Source organism: Nothoprocta perdicaria, unplaced genomic scaffold (assembly GCF_003342845.1).
Source record: "Nothoprocta perdicaria isolate Ctin4 unplaced genomic scaffold, notPer1 scaffold_265, whole genome shotgun sequence".
Taxonomy (NCBI): Eukaryota; Metazoa; Chordata; class Aves; order Tinamiformes; family Tinamidae; genus Nothoprocta; species Nothoprocta perdicaria.
The window spans coordinates 520026-541157 of NW_020455494.1; the positions used below are offsets into that span (position 1 = coordinate 520026).

General features: G+C 40.9%; 1 protein-coding gene across 1 annotated transcript in view; it reads left to right on the plus strand.

Moving 5' to 3' along the window:
• Positions 1 to 8368, plus strand: part of MUSK (muscle associated receptor tyrosine kinase) — a 60044-nt gene extending 51676 nt beyond the window's left edge. Inside the window, exons 16-17 of the mRNA XM_026040779.1 lie at positions 5275 to 5423; positions 7689 to 8368. Of these exons, the coding sequence (XP_025896564.1) occupies positions 5275 to 5423; positions 7689 to 8368 (829 nt within the window). The remainder of the gene's footprint in view (positions 1 to 5274; positions 5424 to 7688) is intronic.
• The last annotated feature ends 12764 nt before the right edge of the window (positions 8369 to 21132 follow it).

A 21132-nucleotide genomic window follows, 5' to 3' on the forward strand; every position in this document is an offset into this window, starting at 1 on the left:
TGTAAATACTTAGCTAAGTTTACTATATCTATTTTTGCCAAGAGTGTTGCCTGTAAAATGCCACCTATTGTGAAATTCTTACATTTTCYGGCATTTACAAATTGCCAGTGTATAGTGTCCTACATTACAGAGTTAACACTGGCCAACAATTACCGCAGAGGATAGAGTGTCATGTTGCAGTTAGGTCCTGACCCAGTTTCTATTTAATTCAGTAGCAAAACCAAATCCAACCAAATCAAAAAATCCCCTAAAAACCCAGCCTGCRTAGGCACAACTCTTTTTCTGCCTTTTTTACTTACTCAGTCTGCACTTTTAAAATTCACAGCTGTTGTTGCCTGTTTTGAGCTTAAGGACTTAGATGTGATCCCTGTTCTGTTGAGTCTCATAGGAACTGAGACGATTCYCTTTTTCAAAGGTGAAAATACTTTGAAGATCACAGTCCCATTTCAACTGATATGGATGGAAGGACTCTTGTTAGCTTCAGCAGAATCTCTAACTTTGGCAGGACAGACTTATGCCAATGTTGTTATTCATGGAAAATACTATCCTAAAATTAGTGGAAGAAGGTAGACAGACTGTACAGATTAGTTTTTGATGGATTTGGTTCTATTTTCTTTGTCCTTTCGTAGCTATGAATTTGTGATCTTGTGAATGCACCATGGCTGGGTTTTTTTGCCATATCTGGAGCAGTGTGTGATGACAAAGAAAATACAAAGAAATATCAGAGGTCTAACATGGGCCAGGACCTGCCTAGTGGAGCAACTCCCATTGACTTTAGAGTCTTTGCTCCTTGCAAGGAGCAGCAAGCAGAGCAGATGCTTTCAATGTTTACAGTTGTACTGTTGACATATGTATTAGGAAGTGAAATATGCACAGGTTAAATCTGTTAGAGGTGAGGAAGAGTTTCAATAGATGTGACAAATACTTTTTTAATGAAGGGATGTGGAAAAAATGCGGTCATGCTTTTCTTTAATATAGAGAGAGCTAAAAATAACAGTCTAAAGGGCACACAGTGGGAGAATCACAGATGATTAGCCCATGATTGATTGTTAACTTGGATGGCTAAGCTGAATGCACTTGACTTTGAATCAAGACAAAGCATGTTGGTACTGTGTCACAGCCGTGCTCTGAACAATGCATATGAGCCATCCTAGGGATGCAAAAATCCCTTCATCCCACGTTATCTGACTAGCTGAGATCAGTACACACTACTGAATGTCAGTTCCTGCCCATTACAGTGTTTTTTTCACCATTCTGCAGAAGTGCAATCAGGACACATACAGTCTTTGTGCCAAGTGCTGCCTCAGTGCTACATCAGATATCTAAATAGAGTTAGATGCTGCATAGACCTTTCTGAACTGGCCTCTGTATGGAAGTGACTCCAATGACACTCACCTGTATTGAACAGAACCTCTCAAGGCCATTCAAAGGTCATTAAAACAAGTTAAGCAATATTTAAATTGATGTAGAGGCTTTTCATACAGGTTTAAACTAACCCAATTTTGCTTTTCCTTGTAAATAAATGTTTCTGTTGCTGCAAAATGAAAACTTAGAGAAAAAAGACAAAACAAAACAAGTAGCACATCAGCCAGCTTTTGCATACTGCAATATACTGTAACTTGGGATCTTCTCTTCGCTGTGGTTCAGGGAATGAGCTTTGGAAGCATTGTTTCTCAGGAGCTTCTTTTTTATTGTTATTAATATCTCCATCAAGAATGCTTCTGAAGCCTCATATTTCCAGGGAAAATTTAAACCATTGGCATTTCTGTACACGGCTGGCACCTCAGAAGAGACTTCTGTGCTAACACCATTAGCACCAGCTGTGAATCCCTCCAGGTGACTGAAGCTATCACAACTTAAATTGCTAACTTCTCGCCTCAGATGGATAAAATGTACTTGTCTACGTGTGTTAAATGGACATCTCAGACTAAGTTTAGCAACCCTTTTAGTTCTCCTAGTGTAGTGTTTCATCCCTGTAAACATAGCTCTGCGCATAGTGCCAGTAATGCTTTGCCAACTGGCTTGCCTTGAATCCTGATTCAGTGTTTACTTACTCCTGGGTCAAGCAACATGTTAGGACAGGAAGTGACTGGCTATTATTTACTAGCTACTTTTGAAAAGCTGCCATTTTCACTAAGAACTAATTCCCACTAGAGAGGGTAAGGAAGTAACCAGTTATCTTAACAGATGACTTTGAAACAAGATTAGGGACCTGGCTCACGTCGGTCCTGACTGGGTTGTGGTCACYGATTCAAGACCTTCTACTAAGGGGAGTACTGCCTTTGCCCTCAGGCACCATCTGTGCACAGGGAGGAGCTTTCAAACCCCGTGCAGATCAACAAGCAGACTTCTCCTGGCGCTGAGTCTGTATAATCTAGCTCCATCCAGAAGCCTGAAACCTTGGACCTGATGTCTTTGTCAACAGTTCAGCTCCGTAGGCCTGCTGAGACCCCTCTGCAAAATCACAGCTCTTCGTCCTTTTGAGAGACACGGTGGCCCAGCTAGGGCTGGGGAAAGACAGTCAAAAGGSAGAGGAATGGAATGGCAGGGGTTTCTCCAGCAGAGATTTCGTCATTTTCTTTTAAAGTGTACAGGGTGTTTCTTTGACCTGCTGTCTGAAGTGTAACTGGAAAACAGTGTGGATGTTTAGTTTAAAAAATCCCACAAAAAAATCCCCCACCAGTTCAAAATACTTTCCCGCATATGCAGCTTTCTCCAAGGGAGGGGATAAGAGTAGGTGTCTGTCAGCCACAATAGATGCTAACTGCATCATTCAATGATCTAACAGAAGTTACCCAGCTTTGATTCTGAGGAGTATTTTGCTCTGGCTGGGGGTTGGGGAAGAAGTGAGGGGCGCAGTGGAAGGCAGAACAAAATCTGAATTGCAAATCCATGCTACTTTTCATTTTTTGACGTTAACACTCTAGAAAGAAAGTTTAATCAGACATTAGAAGTCAAATACTCTCCTTGATAGATTGGGAATTTAGATCTGTACTTGTACYACTAGAACTGCAAGTACCTAAAAGCCAAGTGCTGTCAGTGCACAGTTGTGTCAGTGGGGCAGAAGCCAAGGACAGGTCTTCCATCCTGTCTACCAACATGCAAAAACAGTGTAACTATTTTGCCTAAGGATTCAGGAAATCATAAGAAAGGGAATGTAATGTCATTTCGGTTGAAGTTTCCTATTCTAGGATAAAATTATCTATTGTCTACAAAATACAGCATGTACTGGCAGGCAGCAGGAATTCCCCTTTTTAATTTCAGCTGTAGCAGCTTTGCATTACTCCCCTGCAAATGTATCTCTACCACATTCTGCAAAGACTGTATTTCAGGCACTAAGGCTCAAATTCAATGGCTCTCTGCCAAGAGTGTTAACAAAGACTATCTGTTCCATTTCGGTGCAATTTTCCCACATATGCTGGATTGAAGTCAGGATATCAGTTTTTGTGGRTGAAGTTCTTTAATTTTGCCTAAGGCCCAGCAAAGAGCTGTGTGAAGCTTGCTCTCATTTAAGTTCTACTTAGGTTAGTTTACAATGCATGGTTTCAGTGATGGATGGATGGATGTGTGAATTTCAAGCTTTGCCCTAGGATGAGTTCCTCCTTCCTAAGCAAGCATCATGAAGCTGTACCTGCCTCTTGTTTTGGCACAGCACTAACTGCTAGCCAGTGGTGAGTTGTAACTTACAATGAGGCTGTATGGAAGAGATGAATGTCCTCACCTTTATTTTTAAATGCTGTGCTGGGTGCTTCAGAGTATTGCTGCTAACTTTCCTAGGCAGTAGGATTTAGCAGCAGCTGATATGTGAGAAGGCTTCTCTCTGCATACTAGACTGGAAGCTCGCTCCCAGAAGAGGGGAAAAAGAAAGACATTTGCTTTAATGAGGGCAGTAGCAGACAAATGTGGAGTCTGTTGMTCTGCTCCCGCATGCTGGACCTCCTCACCCGAACGTCTCAGCAGAGATCTGGCTGCCTGCGAGATTCCTTTCTAGATGGGCATCCTGCCATCTCCTGACATTTGACATTTGCAGTATCCAAGTGCATCTGTTGCAACTGCCATATGTCTGGAGTGTATGACAGGGAAACTGGAAGTTTGCTTTGGAAATCGGAACCTCCTCCTGGGGCTACTGAGCAGTAAAATAACCTGGCATTTAAGCAACGGGAAGGCAGTCAGGCCAGTGTAGTAACATGAAACTTAAATAGGTGCCACTTTCCATGGGCTTTGATGGGTTACCTGAAGGAGAGTGTTTTAACCATGAGGGCATGGCTTCTGCAGGACCCCTGGGAAGAGCCTGTTCAGGCAACAGAAATGCTTGTCAGAGGTTTGACACACGTTTGCAGAGTGGAAAGTTACTGTGCTCTGGGAACAGCTATCCCTCAATCTTTGGCAGGCCTGTCTAATTAAATGTGTTTAGGACAGAGTAACATTTGGATAAGAAAGCAAAATAAGTCTGTGATTACTCTTAAGTCAGGAAGCTCCATTTTATATGGGTTTGTGTCAGGAGATAATGGATTTGCCAGCATGTAACAAGGGTGCATTCATGTATTAAGTTATTCCTCAGACAGGGCAAGTATATGGTTTGCCTCTTCTGCTCAGCCACCTGTTTCCACAAAATATAGCTGTTTCCCAGAAATCTGCCTCACCTTCTTAAAGAGAAATTGTATAATGGATTTAGAACAATTGTCTAAGTCATTTTCCTTACAAAACCAGGGGACTGTATTTGCTATAATTGCTACTTAACACTCAAATAGTGAATGGACTAGTGCCACCAGTGCCGCACGTGGGACAAGATCCAGTGAAAGAGAGTTCTTCTAATTAAAAAGTTCTTCTATTTAAATATTTTCACGAAAATATTTTTATTTCTGAAYCTCAGCAGGCCTCATCATTACATTCCCAAAATAAATGACGTAATTGTTTTGATCCAATGCTGTCCATGCTGCCCTCCGTCAGATTTCTGGTATGTCTTCCAATCCAAATTAGCAGTTATTCATCTAGGCTTATTTGTAGTCGGTCTTCATAATAAAGAGCCTCTAAATCATAAAAGCACTAATCTGAAGCAGCTATCCTGTATTCTTTTCATCCTCAACTAAGTTAAATGTACTATGCAACATAGGCAGGCCCAAGATGGAAGGTGAGTCACATTCCTTCGGRTAGAGCTGAGGACTTCCAACTTTATTTTCTTGGCAGCTTGTGATTTACAAAACAAAGAGAAAACATTTTCTTTTCATGCATCTCTCACTGATATCTTTCCTTTTTCTTTCACTGTATCTCTAGGGCTCCAGGACTGCTGCCTTATGAGCCTTTCACAATGGTGGCAGTAAAAATGCTGAAGGAAGAAGCATCGGCTGACATGCAAGCTGACTTTCAGAGGGAGGCAGCCCTCATGGCAGAATTTGACAATCCAAATATTGTCAAACTTTTAGGTATCTGAACAAGGTGTCTTACTGTAGGATATTCCCTTCTATAAACTCACTGGAATCTCTTTTGGGGTACAAGGTTGAACACATAAACACGTCTAAGGCTTAATTCAAAAGACTATTGGCCTTTGAAAAAATGCTTTTTGAAAGATACACTTTTCTGTGTGTGTCGCTGCATACTCTGTTAAATTCTCTACTGACAGAAGTCTCAAAACATAGATATGATACTACTGCCTTAAGAGCAAGGCATGTTATAATGAACCCTCTTTTTTGTGTTAGAATGTACCCTGGCCCTGCTGCCTCATAGCTCCACTTCCAGTTTAATAGCATTGGCACAAATGACTTGCAGGGAATACACAARCTTTTTGGAGCAGTGATTTATTTTGTAGGTATTTTAAAAAGACAGGGACAAGTCTTGTTAGTTTTATGGCTCTCACTTACTATTGGGATGTCTGAACACACACCAGCATTAAAAAAAAAAAAATAAAAAACACAAATGAGAAATAAAACCCCAAGCACAAAATGTTTTCCCCTTGCTTCCCAGCTGAAGTGAAACTCTAGTTTATTTGGCTTCTTAGCAAAATCTTGACTCTCTAACTTGTCAAGTAAGTCATTTTTTCTGCTAAGAAAACTGCTCACCAAGTTTTATTTCTGTAGATTTTCAATTTCTGACTGAAGCAGGTGTCATCTTCACCTAGTCATCCTGCCATAAATTTTTCTAGGCAGATCTGTTCCTTGTGGATAAGCAGTTGAGCTCTTCATTCATATCAGTAGGAAGCTCCACAAAGTTTGRAGATATGTAAGTCCAAGTTCTGGGAAAGCTGGTTTAATACAAGTTCTTCAGCAGAAAAGAAAAGCAGGAAATACCCCAAACTGGAATACACATCCTGTTTATTGTCAACACATTTTAGATCAGGAAAGGGCAAAGGGACAGGAATAAACTAGTTTCATATTGTGGGGGTGTGGGGAAATAGCCATGTTTTTCAAACACTACTTGGACAATAAAGATTGTGCATATGATCCTCATGCTTGTCAGGACCTGATATTATCACACTGAGAACAGCTGCCTGTTTTTTCTCAAAGACACGAGTGGCAGATCATCAAGAAGAATTTTGTATTTCACAACAGCTAATATCACCAGTTGCTGAATTATGACCCTAAGAAAACACATACATTTTGAATTTTGGCTTTTGCTAGTAGACAAATTAGTAACAGGCATGTTAATAACATACTATTTTTGTCTTTACCTCTAAAATTGGTTTAATATTTAGTTTTAGTAACACACAGTGTGTGCTTACTACAACCGGTTAARAATTGGGCTTGGAAATTTATGTTTTCGGTTTGCATACACCCCCAAAAATTAATGCAGTGAAAACAGTTTCTTCTGATGCAGTGTTCTCAATATAAGGTGTGTTTATTACATGCATCTAACTGGTAGTCTTGGTCTGAAGTCACTAGAAAACATACCAAAAAGCAGCATAAACACTTTCCCGTAGGCCAACACATTCTCCTCAGCTGCAGTTCTACTGCAGTCACAGTGGTCCTATTACGTGGTGAGAGTGGAGCCTTGATACAGGCCACCAGTGAGGCTGGTGTAGGGACAAAGACAAGACAGCGTGTGTGCATTGCTGGGTGTTTGTTCATCTGTTGCAAATGGGAAAATCTCTCCTTTCTGATGCCTGTATTTTTTTTTTTTTTTCTTGAGTATCCATTATACAAAAGGTAATTTCTGCAAACAGCACATACTGTTTTCAAAACTGTAGAGTGATTTGGAGTAGCGATGTCTCCAAGAGTTTAAAAAACTCCTGAGTKTTTTGAACTTACTTGAACTCTTGAAAATGCTTTTCCTGATCACCCTGATGTCCAGCTCCTACAYGCATAGCAATATGAATGCAATAATTACGAAAACAAAGCTGTTGATGAGATGACCTCTTGAAAGCATGACCTTCTAGTTGCATCTGGGAAAATACAAAACTCCTGTTAATGGCAATTTAACCAGGTCTGAGCTCTAGATTAGAGACAGCTCCAAGTCTGTATCCTCCTCTTCAGATGTCGAGACAAACCAGGCAGCTGCATGCCTCGATTAGCATCTCCTACAGAGCTCAGGTCAATGACGGAGGGAGTTTCAAAGGAACAACAGGACCTGGTGGAGGTTAAGGGTGTTTAAGCCTCACCTTTCCCTCAGCATTCCTTGAACCCCTCCCCTTAGTGTAGCCTCCCCTTTTCTTCTGCTCCCCAAAAGTCCTGTGTGTTGTATCCGTTTGCTTCCAGGTGTGTGTGCTGTTGGGAAACCCATGTGCCTGCTCTTCGAATACATGGCCTACGGGGACCTCAATGAGTTCCTGCGCGACCGCTCGCCGCGCAACCTCTGCAGCCTGGTGCACGGCAGCCTGGACACGCGGCTGCGTCTCTCCAACCCGCTGGCGCTCTGCTGCACCAGCCAGCTCTGCATCGCCAAGCAGGTGGCCGCCGGCATGGCCTACCTCTCCGAGCGCAAGTTCGTGCACCGCGATCTGGCCACCAGGAACTGCCTGGTGGGGGAGAACATGGTGGTCAAAATAGCTGATTTTGGTCTCTCGAGGAACATGTATTCAGCCGACTACTACAAGGCGAATGAGAACGACGCCATTCCCATTCGCTGGATGCCCCCTGAGTCCATCTTCTACAACCGCTACACCACGGAGTCCGATGTGTGGGCCTACGGCGTGGTGCTGTGGGAGATCTTCTCCTACGGCATGCAGCCCTACTACGGCATGGCTCACGAGGAGGTCATCTACTACGTGCGGGATGGGAACGTGCTCTCCTGCCCTGACAACTGCCCGCTGGAGCTCTACAACCTGATGCGCCTCTGCTGGAGCAAGTTGCCCTCCGAGCGGCCCAGCTTTGCGAGCATCCACCGTATCCTGGAGCGCATGTACGAGCGGGCCGTAGGGAGAACAGAAACAGTCTAGATTCCATGTCCTAGGTTGGACAATACCTTACATATTGTAGGACAAATAGGACAAATTCCTGGTTACAATGCCTGCTAGAGGCAATCCTGACCTTGCTAACTCAGCACTTGTGTTGGTCACATCCAGGAGCAAACCGTTCTCCTGGCAGAGCAAACCAACATTTTAGTGTCTGCACTTCCCTTCCTAGCAGTTTTCTCCATGTGCTTTTGCACTGAGGCACTTGGCTTTTATCCTTCCTCATATGTTTTCAACTATTGTTTGGAAAAAAAAAAAAAAAAAAAGACAAGCTTCTTTTGGGGATATTTTTTAAATATTTTATTTTTGCGTACTCACTTCCTTACTTCCTTTCATAAAAGGGGATATTTCTGAAGCTATAGGCCACTTGCTTTACTGTTCTGACTTCCTCCTTCTCTTTGGCACACATGAACATGATTAACAGAAAAAAAGCAGGACCACAGGACCAGCAGCAGTGGCTAGTATGGCATATTATATAACATACTACAGAGATGTATAAAATGTCATGAAGCACAAAGCYTTATATTTTCAGAGGAGCGGAGCTCACAGTGAGGTTCACAGATAACTCGTTTGATCTGTGCCAGAATCTCATCCAAAAGTTCATCTCAAGCGTAACAGCCAATTTTCTCTGCCTCTTACTTGCAATAAAGCTCTTTGGTGCTTGCGAAGTTTTAGGGTCTGGTTCYTGGATCCTCTCCCCTTAGATCCTGTGGATCCCCTGGATCCTTTCAGGCCTATTTTGTTCCCTCTGACTGTACTACTGTTCTCCTTGCACCAAGAGCTGACCAAGATACCTTTAAGAAAACATGCTTTCTTTTTAGAAAACATGGCAGGTCCTGCTCTTGTTTTTTCTCCTTTTGCCATTCTATTTGTGTTTCATGGTCCCTGTGGCTTTTGTGATTTTGCTGTACTAGTTGCAGACATCCAAGAAACAACAGCAGACAGCAGCCATTTATAGGGCTATCAGGAGCAGTCTTGATTTTTGAAAGGTAATTTTGAAAACCTATTTGAAGCTATTAGGAAGTGTACTTTCATGCACTTTCAGCTATGTTTTTCCATGTGAGTTAATCTTCTCTACATGTGATTACCTTATGTTTTGCTTCTTTTTATTATTATTTTAAATAAATCCATAATCCTGAGAATATTTGTTGTGTCCAAAAGGGCATAGTTGAATGTTTTTCAGACCACTGTCATCCATTTCACTCAAACCAAAGGGTTTGAAATTAACTAAATAGTGGGGAGAACTCTACTTGCTCTGTAGAACATTGAAATGCTAGAAGTGTTCGGATATGTGCACCCTGAACACAAAATGACCAGTGCTATCTTACTCATTGAGAAGTCTTTCCATTACAGAACATTTTACGGAACTTCAGCGCTCCCTCTTCAAAAAAATTATTATTGCAGCTCCTTACCTATCTCTTGTTATCACTTTCCGAGCACCTCATAGTCTTCACCATGTTATATTTTATCATCTGCTTGGCCCGATGTACTGACATCCCTGCAGTACCATAGGGAAATGAGAAACGCCTGCCCTGGGGCTTGGGCTTCCTGCAGATGGTCAGAGGCTACCCCTGCCCATTCTCACAGCCWGTGATTGAAAAGCCTTTGGGACATGCCAGTGCCAAACTGTGTCTTGCCTAAGAAGTTGTGCCTTGCACTTTCTTTGTTGCTTCACACATGCTRTGATCACTGGGAGTTATCACTGGGCTCTGCTGCTCGCCTGCACCCTGGGTGTTTGGCCAAGGGGATGGCCATCTTCATCATCGTAAACAAGAGTGCACTCGTGGTCTTGATTCTAAAATCAACTCTTGGAGCGAGTTAGTTTTAGTTGGTTTTGTTTCATTTGCCAGTCACTTTTTTAGTGACTGCACACCCAGTCACATCACCTTGGTGCATTTCTGTCAGCATTGGAGCAAGGACTTTCTTAGCTTGTGCAGCTCTGCTGCACTTGTTAAAGTGGTCCCTGATCTGTCTCTGGGGAGCAAGGATTTTGTCTTTTTCTTTAGAGAGGTCAGGCTCAGAGCTTCAATGTGGAACTGCAGCGTGGGTCCAGCATAAATACTCCTGGGAAGCCAGCACCTTCTCCTGACCTTTAAAGTTAAGCTGACTGTCCTAAGACAGATTTGTGGAGAACCTGTGTAACATGCTAATCTGACACAAACAAACAAATAATAAAAAAAGAAAAAAAAAAGCCAAAAAAAATCCAACTCCTTTAAAGCTTGAAGGACAGTTTGTGTTTCTGCCTTCTAAGCTCCCAGTGCTGACTGTAGTCATTTGCTCTTCATTTCCACCAATTAAGTGTCTCTGAAACCTGATCAGAGTTTCTTTGTTGTTTAAATTCTGGATGTAGCTTCTAATGTTAAATACCTGTAACAGTACATGCTATAAAGTTCCACTTTCTTCCTTTGTGCCTAGGGGATTCATGTGAACTTGGAAGAGCAGTCCTTTTCATTGTACTTTCCTAGACAAAGCTTCCCCTTGGTGAAGGCAGTTCAGTACCTCACCAATTGAAATGGATTGATAGTTACTGAAGAGTGGAAAATTTGGCTTTCCTTGCCTAGCCCTCCAGTCTGTGCATTGTAAACATGCATTGAAATATGCAGTAGTTAGTGACTGTAGCTAGGATGGAAAATGGTTCCTGTGCTGCATGGGGAAAGAGATCGTTCCATGGAGATCCAAGATCATCTCATGGAGAAGCTCTCTACAACATGCCCTCCTAAGATGATAATCACTCCTGTGTTGTGAGCAGGAGGATGTAGCATCCAAAAGCACTCCAAGCTTTCCTTGGAGATTAAATGGTGGACATCTATTGCTTTGATATATGGCTGGATTTTAGTCTGAGAGTTTCCTCCTGTTGCACCTTTYATTTTTTTTTTCGGCTTGCCAAAAGTTGAAAGTTGAACAGTTTTCAAAATTTGCCTTCTTTCATAGCTTCCCCCGCCTCCTTTTGTTTGAGAGCTCTGCTTTTGTTAATGTATATATTATACAATGTGGTAGTCAAGATATTTATATCCTGTTCTGTGTAACAGTTACATAACTCAAATTGTTTTGAATGGGAGTAAACAGTAGGCCTATTAGAGAACAGAGAGGAAAGCAAAGTTTGTTATTCAAAAATGTGTTCAGGAGTAGAACTCTTCTGCAGTCCGTAATTTGTATTTACCTGCTCATATAGAGAAAGTAGGGTGAAATAAAATTAAGCATTTTTGGAAATTCCACTGATGGCAAAGAGACTTYGTAGTCACTGGCACTGGGCAAGAATCCCAAAGAGAAGTGGATTCACTGCACATTTGGTRTAACCATTCCTTTTGCAAGTGTCCTGCCGAGAGCATTTGTAGCATATATAAAACTTTATCCTAGATGACAAATGATGACAGCCTCATGAACCAAACCGCACAGAAATGCACTGATGTTTTCATGGATATATTTAATGGCTGCATTTAAAGTGTATTTTAAACTATACATTCTTATTTTTATTGGATATTGCCTACAACATAATGCAAATTTGGTTTAAAATAATTGCCTCAGAAATCCTGGGGATGAACCCAATAATCAGATCTCCTAGGCTAAATATACCTGTTATCCTGGGTTATTTTGATACATATTTCATGAATGATTATTCCAAGTAATATCCCAAATAGAGATGTATATTTTGTGTTATCACAACCTGTGTAACTCTGGTGTGTATTATTTTATAAAATAAAGAGATAACAAGAAAGGATAAAACTTCTCTTCTACCCAGTTCTCTGTCCTCTTCTTAAACTTCCTTCAACACTACATTTATTTCTGAAAATGATCATACTCTCTATTAGTAGAAAAACTTTATGGCAGCTTTATTCTAAGAATGGTTATCTTGTATGCAAATACAGCTAAAAATTCACAGACTTTTCAGGTCAAGGTATGTTGCAAAACTAACCACTAATGGTCTTGTGCTATCCCAGATGACACTTAGAAAATGTGGTATTATGAAAGCAACTGCTGTGTCATKCTCTTGGCCTCTTTCCCTTGACAGAGCAGTATAAAGGATGTCTCATGTAGACCAGAATGGCATCTGGCTACCCCCGTGATTTCTAGAGTCTTATCTCACACCTAGAGATACACGGAATAGAACCATGGTGTAAAATTAAAGSAGAGCTGACTTTGCTGTTTGTAGAATACATCTGAGAAAATAATTTGCCATTGGTGGTTTTTCTGAAAAAAAGCCATAATCCCTTTTTATGCACATGATTCCTCTTCATCAGCTCGTTCAGTAAGCCCACAAAGTCTTCTGAAATTCTAACAATTTTTAGAATTCATCGCAAATTTTTGACAATCCAAACTGGAGTCTCAAACCAGATTTCCATACTACAATGAGCCAACAAAGACATTAAGTGGATTCCTTTTTTTTTATTATTATTTTTCATGTTATATAAGATCTTTTCTGCAACTAGTTTTGCTTGAGAAAAGAAAACAAAATAACAAATATTGTCATGAGAATGCCTATGATGAACTTGGAACTGATGTCTCTCTCTTTCGCTTTTAATTGGAGTGAATCATGTTTAAAAAGATTGACACTCTTCAAGATTTTGAGAGGCAYGAGAAGTGGGGCACAGGGTTCCTGCTAGAGAAACAAGTTATTTTTGAATGTCAACATGTAGTTACATTTTTTAGCATGTGCTCAAAGGTTTGCTCCTGTCATGCTCATCAGCTTGGTCACCACTTGGGGTCCCTCCCTCCAAGCCCCAGGCCCCTCTRACATGTCTTAGGCTGGACATTCACAGCCAGCTGCTCCCAAAGTCATTAGTCACCCTGAGTATCTTGCATACTAGACTGGAAACGCCTGCCCTCCTGTTTGAAGCAATGAGAATAATGTAGCTGGGGAGACGACAAGTGGTAGGCAGATTATTTCGTTTTGCTCGGCTTTTATTTGCATTCTTGACGATGCACATACCTCTGTGTGTGCATGTGTGTGCCAGTGGGCAGGGTGAAGAAGCATGCCTTGTTCAGGGGGCAAAAGTTTATAGCGATCCCTTTGTGCAAATTTTGCTTGGTAGCCTTCAATTTTTATTTTATAAAACTTTCATTTTCAGCTGGTTGTAGRAACTCACACTTCTTCAAGAGAAACTTGAGGTCCTAACAGGCCTTCACAAAATCTTCTTTGGAATCTCTGTAAAGCAGGAGTTGCTGTCTCTCTTGCTGCCAGAGTGGTGCTGTGAAGTGTATGGGAGACTGCCTTTCACATGTCATGAAGCTTAAGAAATCGGAGGCTGCCAAAGACTCTGAAATACAGCACCAGGATCTTTTTTTTATTAGGAAGAAGAAGGAGGAAAAAAAAAAAAGTCAGTTTGCCAACTTTGCTAATGCTGTAGAACTTGCTTGAATAATATCATGCATATTTTTCAATTTTCTCAACTTCAGAAGAGAAAATAGGGACTTATTCACTGGAAAATCTTTAGAAACATACTTTTTTATACAGTCTTGCATATAGTTTTAATTGTTAAAAATACAGGTGCCRACTGCATTATATAAAGGAGGAGCTTACCGCTAATCTTAAAACTAGTAGATAGACTTTTCTGGAACATGAGAGGGGGTAGCCAGAAATAAAGGTCACAATTTGTGTCACTCAAATATTTCTCTGTCTATGCTACATCTTGTAGTCTCCTGCAAATATAGAGTTAAGTAAAAGAGAGTTTCATCAAAAACTGACAGACTATTTTATCATAGATTCAGACCAACTCCCTGGCAGTTAATTAATTATATTTATGAAGCAAGTRTTTCTGTCCCTGCAGAGATAATTTAAATCTTACACAATTTACAGACCAAAAAGCTTTTCCTGCCTCTGAGACGATCACATTATACCTATCTACTGGGCATGAGTGAGCATGTTGGGACCTTTATATATTTATCTGCCCTCCCTCAAGGCTCTTTGTAAAAGAGATGTTACAGCTCAGGAGCTTATAYACACTTTCATGTAAACAAACAGTCTTATGGAAGAGTGGAACTGTGCTGAAATGAGTAGCACTGGATGAATGAATGAGGATTATTCACTGTCCTGAATGCTGAGCTCACTCCTTGCTAATTTTAACTTCTTACTTCAAGTGGTATCAACATCATAGTAATGATACTAGAGAATGAGCTTTAGTTACAGTTAAGATGAGGGAACTTCCCATTGCCTGCTGAGACGGGGAGGAATGATACAGGATTGCTGCGATGAAAGGACATTGGGGAACTCCATGTCCTTCCCTTGAACAACATGCCATTTTCTTGATGGATAAAATACCTGGCCTGCTCACTCTCATGCTGAATTCACTTGGATTTGACTAGGATTTACTCACCATGCCACAATGCTTGTTATTATTTCTCCCATTCTAAAGCACAGTAACACTCCTCCTGTAGCTCCTGGATGCCAAACCACAATGCCAAATGCAAATCTGAAAGGCAGGCCTGCTTCCCTCATCCCTGTTCCTACTACTCCCAACCCAGAAACACGCTCCCACCCACACACTCATGCCAGTGTTGTTCGGGGGCAGGATGTTCCCCTTGTCACAATGATGGGGCAGGGGGAGGTCCATTAAGCAGGGTAGCCCTACCACATGAGGTGCATGTTACCACATCACTATCAGCAGCCAAGGAGGCATGATTCTGCATCTCCTGTTGCATTCCCACCACAAGCCCATGGTAGAGACCCCATGTGCCGCAGGTCTCCATGTGTCTGTGAGGCAGCTGCTTGTTTAGAAAGAGCTCCTGGCGAGGACTGTGTGAAATGTGTAAATAAAAAACCTCCAGCAATGTGAAGGCACTTGCATTTGGGGATCATTACTGTCACTGATGAGGTTAACTGAAAGGTTTTGCAAGTTGCTAGGCTGATTCTTGGTTCCATTTCAAATGAAACTCACTTGATTTATAGTTTGGCATGAGTAGCACATTGCAGCCCAACACCCATGGACCAACAGCAGAATGGACAAGATGACCTTGATGATACTGGTGTAACTTCCACATGAAATCTTGAAACTAATAGCAAAGCCTGCTAAAGTTTTGTGCTCTAATGAGCTAGGGATGTATAAAAATGTGAAGTAAAAAATCTGAGTCCAAGGAGGCATCTTTTAAACAAGATGATAAAGGCTTTGGGCAATTTATTTTAACTGTGTAGCACATTATATGCAAATATAACACTTTAAAACTTGCAATGAAACAAGGATGTTTCTTCCTTTGCAAACTAGGTGCTGAAATCATTCTCTGTTGAGTGTGGGATTTTGTTTGCATGAGATATATTTTGTCAATGAAAAGGAATACACTTAATATTCTGAAACATACACTGACTCAGCAAGACTTGTACAAATATTTTCTTTAGAAAACTACCATATAGTTAAATAGCTGTTACTACACATTTGCCTGTTTTTTGCTACCCTAGACAAAGGATTATCAATTAGCAAGATTTTTAAAATAACTTTGTGGTAAAATAATAGACTAAAAGCTTACCCTTGATAAAAATATCTCTGACTGCAGGAAACTACATACACAGCTGGTCCTTGGGAGCCCTGAGATCCTCTCTGAAGGGACTGTCAGTCCTGCTTATTTTATTTGAAGCTCAGTGGGGCTTATGATGATTTCCCCTCATGATCATGGTGCTGATTCTCCCAGTACCATAATGAAGGGGTATAAAATCACCTTGCCAAAAAACAATCAAATAAGCCTTTCACACAATCATATGAATACAATCATACACAGAATACAATCATATGAACATGAAGCTGAAGAAAACAAAAGTTAAAAGAAAAAAAAAAGAGGTTGGACAAATTCACAGAAGTTAGACACATTAYTTGCAATTAAATATGATTAATTGAATTTCTTATATATCTGTTTTGTACAGACATGAAGAACACAGGGTAAGAAACTACTCTGTACTTGACTCTGTATGTTCTTGCATTCTTGACAGTATCTTCTGGTTACTGTTGCAATCAGGGTACTGAATCTTTGACTTTCTGACGACATATTTACTAATTCTTTTGTGAAATTTGCTGGAAAAATGACACCTGAGTTGCAAAAAATTGTTTCAAATGAATGATGTCCCCTAACTGAAGAATATTTGTTTGGTTTGGGCTGGATGTGAGGTACATAACTGGACATACAATGATAGCTTTCTGTATTCCCTATGCAATGTTGCATCACCTGGTTAATGTTACGATATCCACATAACCATATCCACAAGAGATACGAGAACCCTCTTCCAGATGCTSTTGCACTTATTATCCATCAGCTCTATTCTAGGATTAGGAAAAATGAATCACCAGTAAAAACTCGGTCTCACGTAACTCAAAATACTGTTACACATTGACTTGCATTGATGGGTTTTGAAACGGCTTCAGCAGGTTTATAGCTTACAAAGATGCAGCAGCTGTACCTTGATCTGAAGTTAAATAGCTGGGATGTCACAGGAAAACAGGACTAGAGGACACAGAGCAAGAAACCAAGCTCATCTTTAGAGGCAGCTGCTGGAGATCAGTGCTGAAGCCACCTGTGTGGTACCTGCTCTGACAGGAGGACTAGGACCTTGTAATCCTGTTCTACTGACTGGGATTGCACACAGTCATTTTCTAAGTTAAAATCAATAAAATGTGCACTTAAAACTTGCCACTGACCTAGCAAAAGTGAAACATGTGCTCAAAGCTGAGTGCACAGCGCTCCTGAGTTTTGGAGCCTGATTTTGTCCTTGCAACTACCCCTGTGCTGAAGTAATTTCATAGGCTGAGATTTTAGGTCAAATCACTTTCTTCTTGCAGCTTTGGCAATATCGTTATTTGCAAAAYGCCAACAATAGCATCAACAAGGAAAGGCAAAAAATATGGCATGTCTTAGCAAGTGCTTTTTCCATTCAGTCATTACTAGCTATCAGTCCCCCACCTTCAAATGTTTGTGGCCAAATGTGATTCGTACACTTCCAAACCCTGAAGCTGTCGATTTTAGCAGCTGGCTTTCTCATCTCCCCTGGGACAGCTTTTTTTTTTTTTTTTTTCCCAGTATACTCCATGATTCATCCACAGATGGTTCCCTGGATCAACAGGCATCTCCACCCATGGCCAAGAAAACTGGTAATCCCAATGCTTGGAGCAGAAGCGCCAAGCCCATGCAGGAATGCAAAACCCGGTACTGACAGCATCCTCATGCTGACACACCTGCTCATGCACTGCTGTCCTCACGTTTCAAGAGACAAATTCTAGTTTATTAAAAAAAAAAAAAAAAAAGAACCTTACAAAAGCCTTATTTGAGAGAGAGGAAGGCGAATGTTCCATGGATATGTCAGGGAGGGACAAGTCAGAATCTGTCCTGCCACATCCTCAAGGAGTGACTGAGGGCCCCTGGAGCCAAAATTTGTCATTTGCACAATCCCTGGCATGAGACTCAGCTTAAAACGGCTGGTCCTCATGCAGTTTGTATATTTCTAATGAAACCATTCTGCTGGAAATTTGCCTCCCTGAAATACAGGGACACTGAAGGAGTAGGGGCACCCAAGGACATACGTAACTACAGCTTTAGCGTTTCTGGGGAGCACAACAAGTCTTRGGCAAATAGCAGTAAGCGTGCTGATGGTAAAACAAAGCAACAGGCATTGTGGGATACAGCAGAGATCACTTCTTGATCTGCTGCTCCATTTTCCTGGAGGAGGAAAAGTAGGACAGAACATGGGACTAGTCCTTTATCCTTCTCCTGCATGCACAGTATTGCTTGCTAGCCCTTGGAAACAATGGTAAAACTTCCATTGACTTTGATGCCAGGAGAAGAATTTGGCTAGTTTGGAGTAGTTTTGAAAATCCCACCCTAACTGTCGACAAGGAGGTTTTCATAACGTCAGTAGTTATGCAAGATAAAGATTTATAACATCTAAGGTGACGTGAAGCTTGGACAGTTTTAATCACATAACAGCTTTATGAATTGCTGCGTATTCTTGCTGAAGTTATATAAGCGTGACCTGTACCTGACCTTCCTTGGCAGCTTTCTTGCTTGTAATTAGAGACCTCCTGGCTACAAACTTATGCTGGGATCCAAACAGTTTGGCAAATTCCAGATACTCATTTTTGGCAAGCTGGAAATCCAAATAGCCTGATGATGTCTCAGGAATGTCTTCCCTGGAGAGCCACACAATTTTGGTGGCAGATGAACAAGTAAAATTTTCCCTCTCCCTCTTCCTCCAGCTCTTCTTGTATTGGTGGTAACTGTCCTAAGGAAAGGCCCCCASATCCAGGGTCTATGGTGATAGAAAACCCTGGGAAAATTCCCTACCTATGTGATTTGTCCTTTTCTTTAAAACCAAGTACATGGTTTCATATAGTTAAGTGCTGAAGACTGCCACTTACACTGTAAATTATGCTGTGATGCTTCCAACTTGAAATAKCACAAGGACACAGAATAACTCTCACTTCTCTAATGATTATTACGATACAATGATACAATGACCATCAATCCAGCAGAAGGAAAAAAAACTGGGGAAAAAATGAGACTTGTTTACAGCCTTAATATATCTTCATGGGTCAGACAGTGGTCAGCTAAACCTACAGTGGTAGCTTTAACGAATGGTTTCAGTCAAGCAAAGAGACGGTCCCAGGACAGACTTAATCAAAGACCAGTCTTAGGACAACAGGCATTATATTGCCAGCTCAATGGGAGACCAGGCAGACAAAGGGTGTTGAAGTCATTGAGATACTTTTCCCATAGTTTTACCTCACAAAGAACAAGCAATTGGGTGGCTTTGGGGTCATGGTGAATTGCCCAGCAATGTTCAGTCAAGCATGGATTTGTCTAAAAAACATTTTTCCTAATTCTGTGCAAAGAGAGGCACCAAGCCCATGCCCACAGAAACATAACGGAAAATTTTCTAGACCCACCACAGTCAATACATTACTTCAGATACACGGAAAATGGGATAGTCTCTGAGCTAGTGTACAAAGAGGAACTCCACCTCCCATGAATAGGTCAGGATCAAACTGGAATTAATCCCTGTTGCATATTTTATGTGAGTGGCTGAACATTACTTCTGTGGAGCCAGTAGGTGAGCATGGTTAACAGTGTTTGCAATAGGGGTGTGTGATTTATCCCTTTCAGAAGACAAAAGATCATCAACATTTGACACAGTGGCTTGCACACAAGCCCCTGAATCATGAACTGAATTCTAGGAATCAGAAATTCATTACCAAAAAAACAACATGCCTCTCTTAAAATTGCTCAGTAGGTTCTTTACCATCTCCCTGCATTTTTTTTTTTCCACAATCCTGGATAAATGAAAACACAAACAGGGTGCATATCATTAAAATATCCATTATAATTAATGTAATAGACTCCAACTCAGTGTCCATGCAATTTACTGGAACAGTTCCCATTGTTCACCTCAATGGGRAAATGAGTTCAATCCCATAGGGAACTATAGCTCAGTTGAATACAAAACAAGTGCATGGGACACTTCACATATGTCAGCTCACTGAGATGGGAGAAGCAGGGAGACTGCAATCTCCCGGAAAGTAATCTCATGGAAGAAAATGTAACCATACAATGTACACCCTGAATCACCACCAAAGGAGTTCTCCTGGGTAGAGGGAGGGAATACAGTGTATATATTACGAGATGATATACTATTGATTAATATTAGTAGTATATCATTTAGTCAAAGTGTRGACCTTAAGGCATTTTTAGCACGAAGTATTTGGGCATTTTTGAGGATGGCAGAAGTTGGATCTTAAATCCCTGCTAAGTGTGACTCTATGTGATTATTTTCCTGAAGTTTACATGGGATGAATATTCTGTAATCTTTTTCTCCCAAACACTTTACTGCACTTTAGCTTGTCTCTGAAAGGCTGTGATGCAGCAACACACAGAAAGTAAGGAAAAATACACAACTGAAGCTTTTAACCAGGTGCTTTAATATTCTCAGAATGCAAGATAACAAAATGTGTTAGAATCTGCTTGAGGTAGTTGCTTCTCAAAGAAATAGGCCATTTCATGGGTACTTTATCCCAGCACTGAAGCAAGCTCTTCCATAAAGGTGCTATATTAATACAATTAGACTAAACATTCACAAAAACAATATTTGGAAAACTTTCTTAGATGAAATAGGTGAGGTTGTTTGWCTTAGAACTTCTTTTTTATAATTCTATTCCTTAATATGTAAGTTTATGGGCTATTGGCATAGATATTCTTTTGATTTTCTCTGACAAAGCAACTACAAAATTCTATAGGAGTCCTGGGGTACAAATCATCAACATTTGATGAATAATAAACACAAGTGTTGCTACTGTAGACTTTGTAGTTTCCTGGACCACACAGGCTGCAGCATCACTTGAGGTAGTGCTGCTTTTGAGAACCCTGAGAGGTGACCCACACCTTTGTACCATCTCTGATTCAGTTTTCTTTAYTCAAAAGAAAGAAAAAGTTGTTAGGAAGGAGGGTATGATCTTATCAGTCCTCATAATGATGGTCTAAAATTTTCACTGTACTGGCTAATGGAGATTTTTTTCCTCTCCTTCATCAGGATTCAGTGAAAACAAGGTAGTGGATTGTGTGACTCTATGATACTTAGATTAAGTCCTTCTTTGTACTCCGCCCTTATCTCACTGAGTGAACATATTGACAATTTGAGAGTCTGAGTACAAGATAAGGCAAAGCATTGCACTCAGTTGCTTTGAGGACTGTGGATGCTGAGCCACAGGTAACGGCATTAGTTCTTGGCTGTGTCTAAGAAGGAAAGAAGGGAAGAAGGAAGGGAAGAAGGGAAGAAAGAAGGGAAG